The sequence below is a fragment of the Leucoraja erinacea genome, unplaced genomic scaffold (assembly GCF_028641065.1).
Source record: "Leucoraja erinacea ecotype New England unplaced genomic scaffold, Leri_hhj_1 Leri_849S, whole genome shotgun sequence".
Taxonomy (NCBI): Eukaryota; Metazoa; Chordata; class Chondrichthyes; order Rajiformes; family Rajidae; genus Leucoraja; species Leucoraja erinaceus.
Genome location: NW_026576783.1, coordinates 18,559 through 30,188, shown reverse-complemented (window position 1 = coordinate 30,188; position 11,630 = coordinate 18,559). Strand labels below are relative to the sequence as shown.

The window sequence follows — 11,630 nt, the reverse complement described above, 5'->3', positions numbered from 1 at the left end:
GGAGTGGCAATGAGGTGGGAGTGACACTGTGGGAGGGGAGTGACACACTGTGGGGGGGGGTGACACACACACTGTGGGGGGGGGGTGAGGGGACACTGTGGGAGGGGGGGGGGAGTGGGGACCTGACACCGTGGGGGGGGGGGGATGGGGGGGGGAGTGACACACTGTGGGGGGGGGGGGGGGGGGGGGTGACACACTGTGGGGGGGGGTGGGGGGGGACACACTGTGGGAGGGGGGGTGGGGGGGACACACTGTGGGGGGGGGTGGGGGGGAGTGAGACACACACTGGGGGGGGGGGAGTGACACACACTGTGGGGGGGGTGGGGGGAGTGACACACACTGTGGGACACACACACTGGGGGGGGGGGGTGACACACACTGTGGGAGGGGGGCTGAGGGGTGGGGGGGGGGGGTGGGAGGGACTGGGGGGGGGGGGGGGGACACACGGTGGGGGGGGGGGGACACACACTGGGGGGGGGGGGAGGGGGGGTGACACACACTGTGGGGGGGGGGTGACACACTGGGGGGGGGGGGTGTACACCTGGGGGGGGGGTGCACACACACTGTGGGGTGGGGAGTGACACACACTGGGGGGGGGGGGGGGGGGTGACAGAGACACACTGGGGGGGGGGGGTGGGGGGATGAGGGACACACACTGTGGGGGAGTGGTGGGGGGGGGGGGGGACACACGAAAGGGGGGGGGGGGGTGGGGGGGGGTGACACACACTGTGGGGGGGGGGGTGGGGGGGGTGGGGGGGGGGTGGGGGGGGGGTGGGGGGTGTGGGGGGGGGGTGGGGGGGGGGTGTGGGTGGGGGTGGGGGGGGGGGGGGGGGTGTGTGGGGGGGGGTGGGGGTGGGGGGGTGGGGGGGGGGGTGGGGGTGGGACACACTGTGGAGGGGGGGGGTGACACACTGTGGGGGGGGAGTGACACACAATTTGTGACACACTGTGGGGGGGTGGGGGGGGGGGGGACACACTGTGGGGGGGGGAGGGGGGAGTGACACACACTGTGGGGGGGGGGGGGGGGGGGGGACACACACTGGGGGGGGGGGGGGACACACTGTGGGGGGGGGTGGGGGGGACACACACTGGGGGGTGGGGGGGGGGGGTGGGGGGGGGGGGGGGGACACACACTGGGGGGGGGGGGGGGGTGTGACACACACTGGGGGGGGGGGGGGGGGGGGGGACACACACTGGGGGGGGGGGGGGGGGGGACACACACTGTGGGGGGGGGGGGGGGGGTGACACACACTGGGGGGGGGGGGGGGTGACACACACTGTGGGGGGGGGGGGGGGGGGGGTGACACACACTGTGGGAGTGATACACTGTGGGAGTGGGTGGTGAGGAGTGAGGCTCCACCACGCCGCTCTTCTCCGCTCTGTACACACCAGGCCCACAGCGCAGGATAAAAGGTGTGGAAAGTGAGTCCAGTGAACTGACAGGGTGCTCACTGCTAGAGATTGTTCCTTCTCTCCTCAGCCGTGATGTCGGGAGAGTGAAGTTCATTCACTCCACTAGATGTGACAGCGCAGAATGGTTTGTGTGCACAGATTCCGTGTCACTACAGGTACCCGTCGAATCTAAACAAGGAACCACGGACTGGAATCTGGTATAACAGTGAGACAAACAACGACAAAAATGTAGCCTTACACTCCAAGAATGCCAGGAAAGAATCAACAAAGTTTCGCCATCGGACCCGGCTGTCAGGAGATCTGGGAGACAGCGACTGTTCCCTGGTTATAGACGACGTCACGCTGCAAGATGCAGGTCCTTATTTTTTCAGAGTTAATTTTGGAGGGGGAGATCGTTTCAACTACCACCCTCCATGTAACACAGCTCCATGTTACTGGTAAGTGCTCTGTATAATTCACTCATTCACTCAACAGTTTCTTCCCAGCTGTTATCAGGCAACTGAACCATCCTACTACAACCAGAGAGCAGAGCTGAACTACTATCAACCTCACTCATGACCCGCGGACTATCCATGATCGGATTTTGGACTAACACGTCCACACACACACACACACGCACACACACACGGCACACACACACACACACACACACACACACACACACCATCGGGATCAATCTGGTTCATTTCTGGATCATCGTGACACCTCCAGTTTTTGCCCTGTTATTACCAGGTTTTCATTGCCCATATATGCTCCTAATGTTGACTCCATCTACACTTCACGCAGCCTGAACTAAACTAAACAATGACTGTCTTATCCTTACTGCCCTTAGTGGAGAACTCTGTCCCCATCTTCTTGATCACAAGTCATCATGACATTCCTGATCCCCGACCTTTCCAACCTCCCCTGACCATTGTATTAGTCCTTGTTTAGTTGAGTTTATTGTCACGTGTACCGAGGTACAATGAAAAGCTTTTGTTGCGTGTTAGCCAGTCAGCGGTGAGACAATACCTGGAGTATTGCGTACAGTTTTGGTCTCCAAATCTGAGGAAGGACATTATTGCCATAGAGGGAGTGCAGAGAAGGTTCACCAGACTGATTCCTGGGATGTCAGGACTGTCTTATGAAGAAAGACTGGATAGACTTGGTTTATACTCTCTAGAATTTAGGAGATTGAGAGGGGATCTTATAGAAATAAAAACTTACAAAATTCTTAAGGGGTTGGACAGGCTAGATGCAGGAAGATTGTTCCCGATGTTAGGGAAGCAGTCCAGGACAAGGGGTCACAGCTTAATGGTAACAAAAGGGGGAAATCCTTTAAAACCGAGATGAGCTTTCATTGCAAAGAACTTTTTTCACACAGAGAGTGGTGAATCTCTGGAACTCTGGTACACCATCTGAGGTCAGAGAGGTAGAGAGAGTTGATTGCAGGCCAGTTCAGCTGCAGGCTACGCTCTATTTAAGAGGGAGTTAGATGTGGCCCTTGTGGCTAAGGGGATCAGGGGGTATGGAGAGGGGAGAAGGATAAGGGGGAAATAGGGGAAAAAAACCGAGATGGAAGACTTTTTTTACAGAGAGTGGTGTGGATGATCAGCTATATTGAAGAGGGAGTTAGATGCCCTTGTGGCGGTGCAGGGGGTATGGAAGGGCCGGGATACTGAGTTGGATGATCCTACTAGGCTCGAAGGGCGACCTAATTTCTATGTTTCTATGTTTCTAATACATGATTACAATCGAGCCGTCCACAGTGTACATATACAGGATAAAGGGAATAACGTTTAGTGCAAGGTAAAGTCCGATCAAGGATAGTGCGAGGGTCACTAATGAGGCAGACCGCTCATTAACCCGGACCGCTCTCTGGTTATGGTGGCATGGTTCAGTTGCCTGATAACAGCCGGGAAGAAACTGTCTCTGAATCTGGACGTGTGCGTTTTCACACTTCCATACCTTTTCCCCGATAGGAGAGGGGAGAAGAGGGAGTGACCGGGGGTGAGATTTGTACTTGGTAATCTGGAGGTGTGTGTTTTCACACTTCTGTAACTTGTAAAAAAAACATCCTTCCTCGTGTGGGACTGGGATGACCATGTGAACCGATGTATCCAGTGATGTTTAACTAACAGTATCTGTTCCTGTGTGTGTTAGATTTCACAGATAAACCCAGGATATTCTCTGCTGAAATGGTGGCAGGTCATCCTGTGAACGTGACCTGCTCCTTCAACACCACATTTAATGGAACAACACCCACCCTAACCTGGGTCACCCGCACTGGTGAACCATCTTCAGCCTCACACAGAGTAACTCAGTGGGGAGACACTTGGACATATACTTCTGTTCTGTCCCTGACCCCAGCGCTCAAACATCACGGGCAAAACCTCACCTGCAGAGTCACATACCCAACTGTCTCATCCTCACAGATCCTCACACTGAATGTGCAATGTAAGTACGGACATTGTTTATTGTGCAGGAACAGCAATAATCCATTAGCAGTGCTGGTATATAAGGTCATAGGCGATAGGAGCAGAATTTGGCCATCTGGACCATCATGTCTACTCCGCCATTCAAGCATGGCTGATCTATCTCCCTCCTAACCCCTTTCTTCTGTCTTCTGCCCATAACCTCTGACACCCGTACAAATCAATCAACACCAAAAGCTGGAGTAACTCAGCGGGACAGGCAGCATCTCTGGAGAGAAGGAATGGGTGATGTTTCGGGTCGAGAGCCTTCTTCAGAGTGAAAGTCACGGGAAAGGGAAACGAGAGATATAGACGATGATGTAGAGAGATTAGGACCTACCTGATCTCCAGTTGCTAAACACTTTCATTCACCTGGTAGACAAAAAAGCTGGAGAAACTCAGCGGATGCAGCAGCATCTATGGAGCAAATGAAATAGGCAACGTTTCGGGCCGAAACCCTTCTTCAGACTCTAATTCACCTTCCCATTCCCACACTGACCTTTATGCCCTAGGACTCCTCCACTGTTAGAGTGAGGCTAAACGCAAATTGGAGGAACAGCATCTCATATTTCGCTTGGGCAGCTTCGGGTAGCCCCGGCATTCCCTCTCTCTCCATCCCTCCCCCACCCAAGTCACACCAGCTTCTCGTTCTCACCCAACAAACAGCTGCCAATGGCCTGTTTCCTTTCTCGTAAATGTTTTGCATATCTATCTTTCATTCTTTGTTCTATATCCCTCTACACCATTGCCTAAATCTCTCGTTTCCCTAAACATGGACTAATGTGTGAACGGGTGATCGATGGTCGGTGTCGACTCGGTGGGCTGAAGGGTCTGTTTCCGCACTGTATCTCTAAACTAACCTTAGAACTAGTGTGTGAACGGGTGATCGAGGGTCGGCGTGGACTCAGTGGGCAGAAGGGCCTGGTTCCGTGCTGTATCGCCAAATTCTAAAGACTAAAGTCTTTACAATCCAAGGTTCACCGAAAGTGCCACAAAACTGATTGCTGAGTTTTATCTGTTTGCAGACGCCCCCCAGAATCTCTCAATCACTTCCCCCCGACAACGTGAACAGTTCCTGGGTCAGTGTAAAGGAAGGAAACTCTGCAGCGATCCTCTGCTCAGTCCAGAGTTTGCCAACATCTAACCTGACGTGGAGACATCTCGGTGTCACGCTGAACACAACATGTTCCAGCAACAAGCTCTAGATGGAGTTCCCTCAGCTGACACGGCAGGATGCTGGGGTCTATCAGTGTGTGGCAGAGAATGAACACGGGACAGTAGAGAGGGATGTGACCCTCACTGTAGAATGTGAGTAGATACACACTGACATGTCTATAAACACAGATGGATTATTGGCCCATGAAAAATGCTGGAATTCACCACGCACACTCACTCACACCTACACACACTCACTCACTCACACCTACACACACTCAGTCACACACAACACACACAACACACTCACTCACTCACAACACTCACACCTACACACAGTCTCCCTCTCCCTCACACACACACATTCTCTCTCACATGCACATACACACACACATCCTCAAGATCTCGGAGAAAACCCACGCAAGTCACGGGGAGAACGTGCGAACTCCATACAGACAGGCACCGGTGGTCAGGATCGAACCAGTGTCTCTGGCGCTGTGATGCAGCAGCTCTACCCACTGCGCCACCGTGCCGCCCACATCTATAGTATTTTGTGTTCCCCACCTGTATGTAGCCTGTCTGACCTCTGCCTGACATTGTTGTATCATATTGGTCTTTCTACCCTCAAAGCCTCCCTCTATGTATCGTCACTCCTCACATTGCTTAAAACACAAAATGCTGGAGCAACTCAGTGGGTCAGGCAACATCTTTGGGAGTAACTCAGCGGGTGCAGCAGCATCTATGGAGCGAAGGAAATAGGCAACGTTTCGGGCCGAAACCCTTCTTCAGACTGATCGGGGGCGGGGGTGGGCGGGGACAAGAAAGGAAAAAGGAGGAGGAGCCCGAAGGCTGGGGGATGGGAGGAGACAGCAGGGGGACTGAGGAAGGGGAGGAGACAGCAAGGACTAACAAAATTGGGAGAATTCGATGTTCATGCCCCCAGGATGCAGACTCCCCAAACGGAATATGAGGTGCTGTTCCTCCAATTTCCGGTGCTGCTCGCTGTGGCCATGGAGGAGACCCAGGACAGAGAGGTCGGAGACGGAGTGGGAGGGGGAGTTGAAGTGCTGAGCCACCAGGAGGTCAGCTTGGTTATTGCGGACCGAGCGGAGGTGTTCGGCGAAACGAACGCCCAACCTCCGCTTGGTCTCACCGATATAGATCTGCTGACATCTAGAGCAGCGGACGCAATAGATGAGGTTGGAAGAGATGCAGGTAAACCTCTGTCGCACCTGGAACGATTGCTTGGGTCCTTGAACGGAGTCGAGGGGGGAGGTAAAGTGTACCTTCGATTCTCCAGCATCTGCAGTTCCTTCTTAAACATCTTTGGAGTCATAGTCTTACAGCGTGGAAACAGGGCCTTCAGCCCAACTTGCCCACACCGGCCAACGACCCCCATCTACACTAATCCCACCTGCCCTACTTCGACCCATATCCCTCCAAACAAGTCCAATCCATGTTACCTGTCCAACTGTTTTTTAAACGTTGCAATGGTCCCAGTCTCAACTCCCTCCTCCAGCAGCTCGTTCCATACACCCACCATCTTCTGTGTGGAAAAATGTTAACCCTCAGGTTTTATTAAATCTTCTTCTCTCTTAAACCTATGTCCTCACAACCCCCGTATTCTTGAACTGTGATCCCTGGTTCTGGACTCCACCAACATCAGGAACATTTTTCCTGCATCTAGCCTATCATATAACCATATAACCACGTAACAATTACAGCACGGAAACAGGCCATCTTGGCCCCTTCTAGTCCATGCCGAACACTTATTCTCCCCTAGTCCCATCTACCTGCACTCAGACCATAACCCTCCATTCCTTGTGTTTAAGAAGGAACTGCAGATGCTGGAAAATCAAAGGTACACAAAAAAGATGGAGAAACTCAGCGGGTGCAGCAGCATCTATGGAGTGAAGGAAATAGGCAACATTTCGGGCCAAAACCCTCCATTCCTTTCCCGCCCATATACCTATACAATTTATTTTTAAATGATAAAATCGAACCTGCCTCCACCACTTCCACTGGAAGCTCATTCCACACAGCTACCACTCTCTGAGTAAAGAGGTTCCCCCTCATGTTGCCCCTAAACTTTTGTCCCTTAATTCTCAAATCAATCCTATCGAATCCCTTAAGAATTTTATATGTTTCTCTAAGATCCCCTCACATCGTTCTAAATTCCAGTGAATGCAAGCCCAGTCTATCCATTCTTTCATCATATGACAGTCCCTCCATCCCGGGAATTAACCTCGTGAACCTACGCTGCACTCCCTCAATAGCAAGAATGTCCTTCCTCAAATTGGTTGACCAAAACTGCACACAATACTCCAGGTGCGGTCTCACCAGGGCCCTGTATAACTGCAATAGGATCACCTTGCTCCTTTCTCAAATCCTCTCGCTATGAACAATTTAATGAAACCTGAGGGTTAACATTTTTCCACACAGAGGGTGGTGGGTGTATGGAACAAGCTGCTGGAGGAGGGAGTTGAGACTGGGACCATTGCAATTCGACAAGTCCCAGATAAGAGATTAGTATACAAACCTAAAGCACACGGTATTGGGGGTTCAGTATTGATGTGGATAGAGAACTGGCTGGCAGACAGGTAGCAAAGAGTAGGAGTAAACGGGTCCTTTTTACAATGGCAGGCAGTGACTAGTGGGGTACCGCAAGGCTCAGTGTTGGGACCCCAGCTATTTACGATATATATTAATGATTTGGAATAGGGAATTGAATGCAACATCTCCAAATTTGCGGATGACACAAAGCTGGGGGGCAGTGTTAGCTGTGTGGAGGATGCTAGGAGGCTGCAAGGTGACCTGGCAAATGTGAGTGGGCAAATGCATGGCAGATGCAGTATAATGTGGATAAATGCGAGGTTATCCACTTTGGTGGCAAAAACAGGAAAGTAGACTATTATCTAAATGGTGGCCGATTAGGAAAGGGGGAGATGCAACGAGACCTGGGTGTCATGGTACACCAGTCATTAAAAGTAGGCATGCAGGTACAGCAGGCAGTGAAGAAGGCGAATGGTATGTTAGCATTCATTGCAAAAGGATTTGAGTATATGAGCAGGGAGGTTCTACTGCAGTTGTACAGGGTCTTGGTGAGACCACACCTGGAGTATTGCATACAGTTTTGGTCTCCTAATCTGAGGAAGGACATTCTTGCCATAGAAGGAGTACAGAGAAGGTTCACCAGACTGATTCCTGGGATGTCAGGACTTTCATATGAAAGTCATATGGGATGTCAGGACTTTCATACTGGATAGACTCGGTTTGTACTCGCTAGAATTTAGAAGATTGAGGGGGGATCTTATAGAAACGTACAAAATTCTTAAGGGGTTCGAAAGGCTAGATGCAGGAAGATTGTTCCCGATGTTGGGGAAGTCCAGAACAAGGGGTCACAGTTTAAGGATAAGGGGGAAATCGAGATGAGGAAAACATTTTTTCACACAGAGAGTGGTGAATCTCTGGAATTCTCTGCCACAGAAGGTAGTTGAGGCCAGTTCATTGGCTATATTTAAGAGAGAGCTCGATGTGGCCCTTGTGGTTAAAGGGATCAGGGGGTATGGAGAGAAGGCAGGTACAGGATACTGAGTTGGATGATCAGCCATGATCATATTGAATGGCGGTGCAGGCTCGAAGGGCCGAATGGCCTACTCCCGCATCTATTTTCTATGTTTCTATGAAGGCCAACATGCCATTTGCTTTCTTCACTGCTTTCTTTCATCCGCAGCCACCCCTCTGTCTGATGTCCTGGTATTAACTTCCTCAAAGAACTCCAGATTTGTCAGGCAAGATCTTCCCTTCACAAAACCATGCTGACTTCAACCCATTTTATTCTGAACATCTAAGTACTGCGTAACCTCTTCCTTTACAATTGACTCTAAAATCTTCCCAACCACCGAAGTCAGGCTAACCGGTCTATAGTTTCCACCCTTCCGTTTCACTCCCTTCTTGTTCAGCGGGACGATACTCACAAATTTCCAATCTTCATGAACCCACTCCTAAATCTATGGAGCGAATGAAATAGTCAACGTTTCGATGCCGAAACCCTTCTTCAGACCTGAACAAAGGTTTTGGCCCGAAACGTTGCCTATTTCCTTCGATCCATAGACGCTACCGCACCCGCTGAATTTCTCCAGCATTTTTGTCTACTAAGGAGAAGGTGCTGGGAAAACTGAAAGGTTTGAGTGTGGATAAGCCACCTGGACCGGATGGACTGCACCCCAGGGTTCTGAAGGAAGTGGCCTCGGAGATTGCGGAGGCATTAGTTGTGATATTTCAAGGATCACTAGAGTTAGGAGTGGGATCATGAAGATTGGAAATTTGTGAATATCGTCCCGCTGAACAAGAAGGGAGTGAAACGGAAGGGTGGAAACTATAGGCCGGTTAGCCTGACTTCGGTGGTTGGTAAGATTTTAGAGTCAATTGTAAAGGAAGAGGTTACACAGTTTTATCTGTTTGCAGACGCCCCCCAGAATCTCTCAATCACTTCCCACGACAACATGAAGTTCCTGGGTCAGTGTAAAGGAAGGAAACTCTGCAGCGATCCTCTGCTCAGTCCAGAGTTTGCCAACATCTAACCTGACGTGGAGACATCTCGGTGTCACGCTGAACACAACACGTTCCAGCAACAAGCTCTGGATGGAGTTCCCTCAGCTGACACGGCAGGATGCTGGGGTCTATCAGTGTGTGGCAGAGAATGAACACGGGACAGTAGAGAGGGATGTGACCCTCACTGTAGAATGTGAGTAGATACACACTGACATGTCTATAAACACAGATGGATTATTGGCCCATGAAAAATGCTGGAATTCACTGTGCACACGCACACTCACACCTACTCACAGTCTTCCTCTCTCACACACCCACACACATTCTCTCTGTCCCACACATGAACACCATCACTCACACACACTCTCAAACACATACACACTCTGTCTCTCTCACACACTCACCCTCTCTCACACATACACACGCTCCCATCTCCCCCTTCTCTCTCCCCCTCCTCTCTCTCCCCTCTCTCTCATCCTCTCTCTCTCCTCTTCTCTCTCCCCCTCTTCTCTCTCTCTCACCCATTCTTCAGAGTGCATCTGAATGATCTCGGCACGAAACGTCACTCATTCCTTCTCTCCAGAGATGCTGCCTGTTTTGTGCGTGGGAGCTTGGGTGCGTACTACAAGCACCGAGAAGGTAATAAATAAAACGTCTGTCCCTGCGGTGGGAAATAACTGCAGAAACTGGTTTAAATCGAAGATAGACACAAAATGCTGGAGTAACTCAGCGGGACAGGCAGCATCTCTGGAGAGAAGGTGACGTTTTGGGTCAAGAAGGGTCTCGACCTGAAACATCACTCATTCCTTCTCTCCAGAGATGCTGCCTGACCCGCTGAGTTACTGATTCAAGAATGTCTGTAATTGTGCGAGGCTAGTTTGCCCAACTAACTCGGCAAAGGTTTATAATGAATTAGCAGAGAGTGAAAACCTAGAACAGAGAACAGCACGGTAGAGGAACTGGCCCTTCGGCCCACAATGTCTGTGCCGAACATGATGCCAAATTAATCTCCTTTGACTGAACATAATCTGGAACTCTGCATTCTCTGCATGTCCATGTGCCTATCTAAAGGCCACCAAAACACCACCATCATCGCTGCCTCCACCATCACTCTCTGGGTTAAAAACGATCCCCACACATTTTAGATCTCATTAAGTTTAGAGATACAGCGCGGAAACAGGCCCTTCAGCCCACCGAGTCCGTGCCGACCATCGATCGCCCATTCACACACCGGTTCTATGTATAGTTTAGAGATACAGTGCAGAAACAGGCCCTTCAGCCCACCGAGTCCATGCCGACCTGCGATCCCGCACACTAGGGACAATTTTACATTTACAGCAAGCCTATTACCCTACAATCCCGTACGTCTTTGGAGTGTGGGAGGAAACCGAAGCTCTCGGAGAAATCCCACGCAGGTCACGGGGAGAAGGTGCAAGCTCTGTACATACAACGCATGTAGTCGGGATCCAACCCGGGTCTCTGGCGCTGTGAGGCAGCAACTCTACCGCTGTGCCACCGTGCCGCAACCTTTCAGCTTTCCCCCTCTGACCTTAATTTACCCCCGTAGGTTATTCCTAGTGTACGAGTAAGAGTCATGGAAACAGTGAAGTTGCAGAGACTAGAGAGGCCCAATGACCTCTTGCATCACGAGGAAGTGGACAGCTATAGTAGCAGGAAATTTAGTGTGAAAAATAAAAATGTTCTTTTTACAGAATGAAGAGAGAATGTATCGAACAGTTCACCAAAGCTGAGGGTGCAGAACAGTCCCGTTATAAATCAAGAAAGCAAAGTGCTGGAGGAACTCAGCGGATCTGCGGAGCGAGTGGACTAGTGTCTCCAGCTCCTCGTTTCCACAAACAACATTTCAGATTGAGTCCCTTCTTCAGACTGGGGGAATAGAGGGTAGAAAACTGGAAAAGCAAGGTCATAGTCATAGAGTGATACAGGGTGGAAACAGGCCCTTCGGCCCAACTTGCCCACATCGGCCAACATGTCCCAGCTACACTAGTCCCACCTGCCCACATTTGGTCCATATCTGTCCAGACCTGTTCAATC

General features: G+C 51.3%; 1 protein-coding gene across 1 annotated transcript; it reads left to right on the top strand.

The window, feature by feature from the left end:
- Positions 1 to 9: 9 nt before the first annotated feature.
- Positions 10 to 11,133, top strand: LOC129694890 (sialic acid-binding Ig-like lectin 12). The gene is given in 6 exon segments (XM_055631642.1): positions 10 to 14; positions 1,569 to 1,827; positions 1,829 to 1,850; positions 3,556 to 3,849; positions 4,892 to 5,009; positions 9,533 to 11,133. Coding segments are annotated over 6 exon segments (942 nt in total). The 3' UTR covers positions 9,777 to 11,133.
- Positions 11,134 to 11,630: the final 497 nt, after the last annotated feature.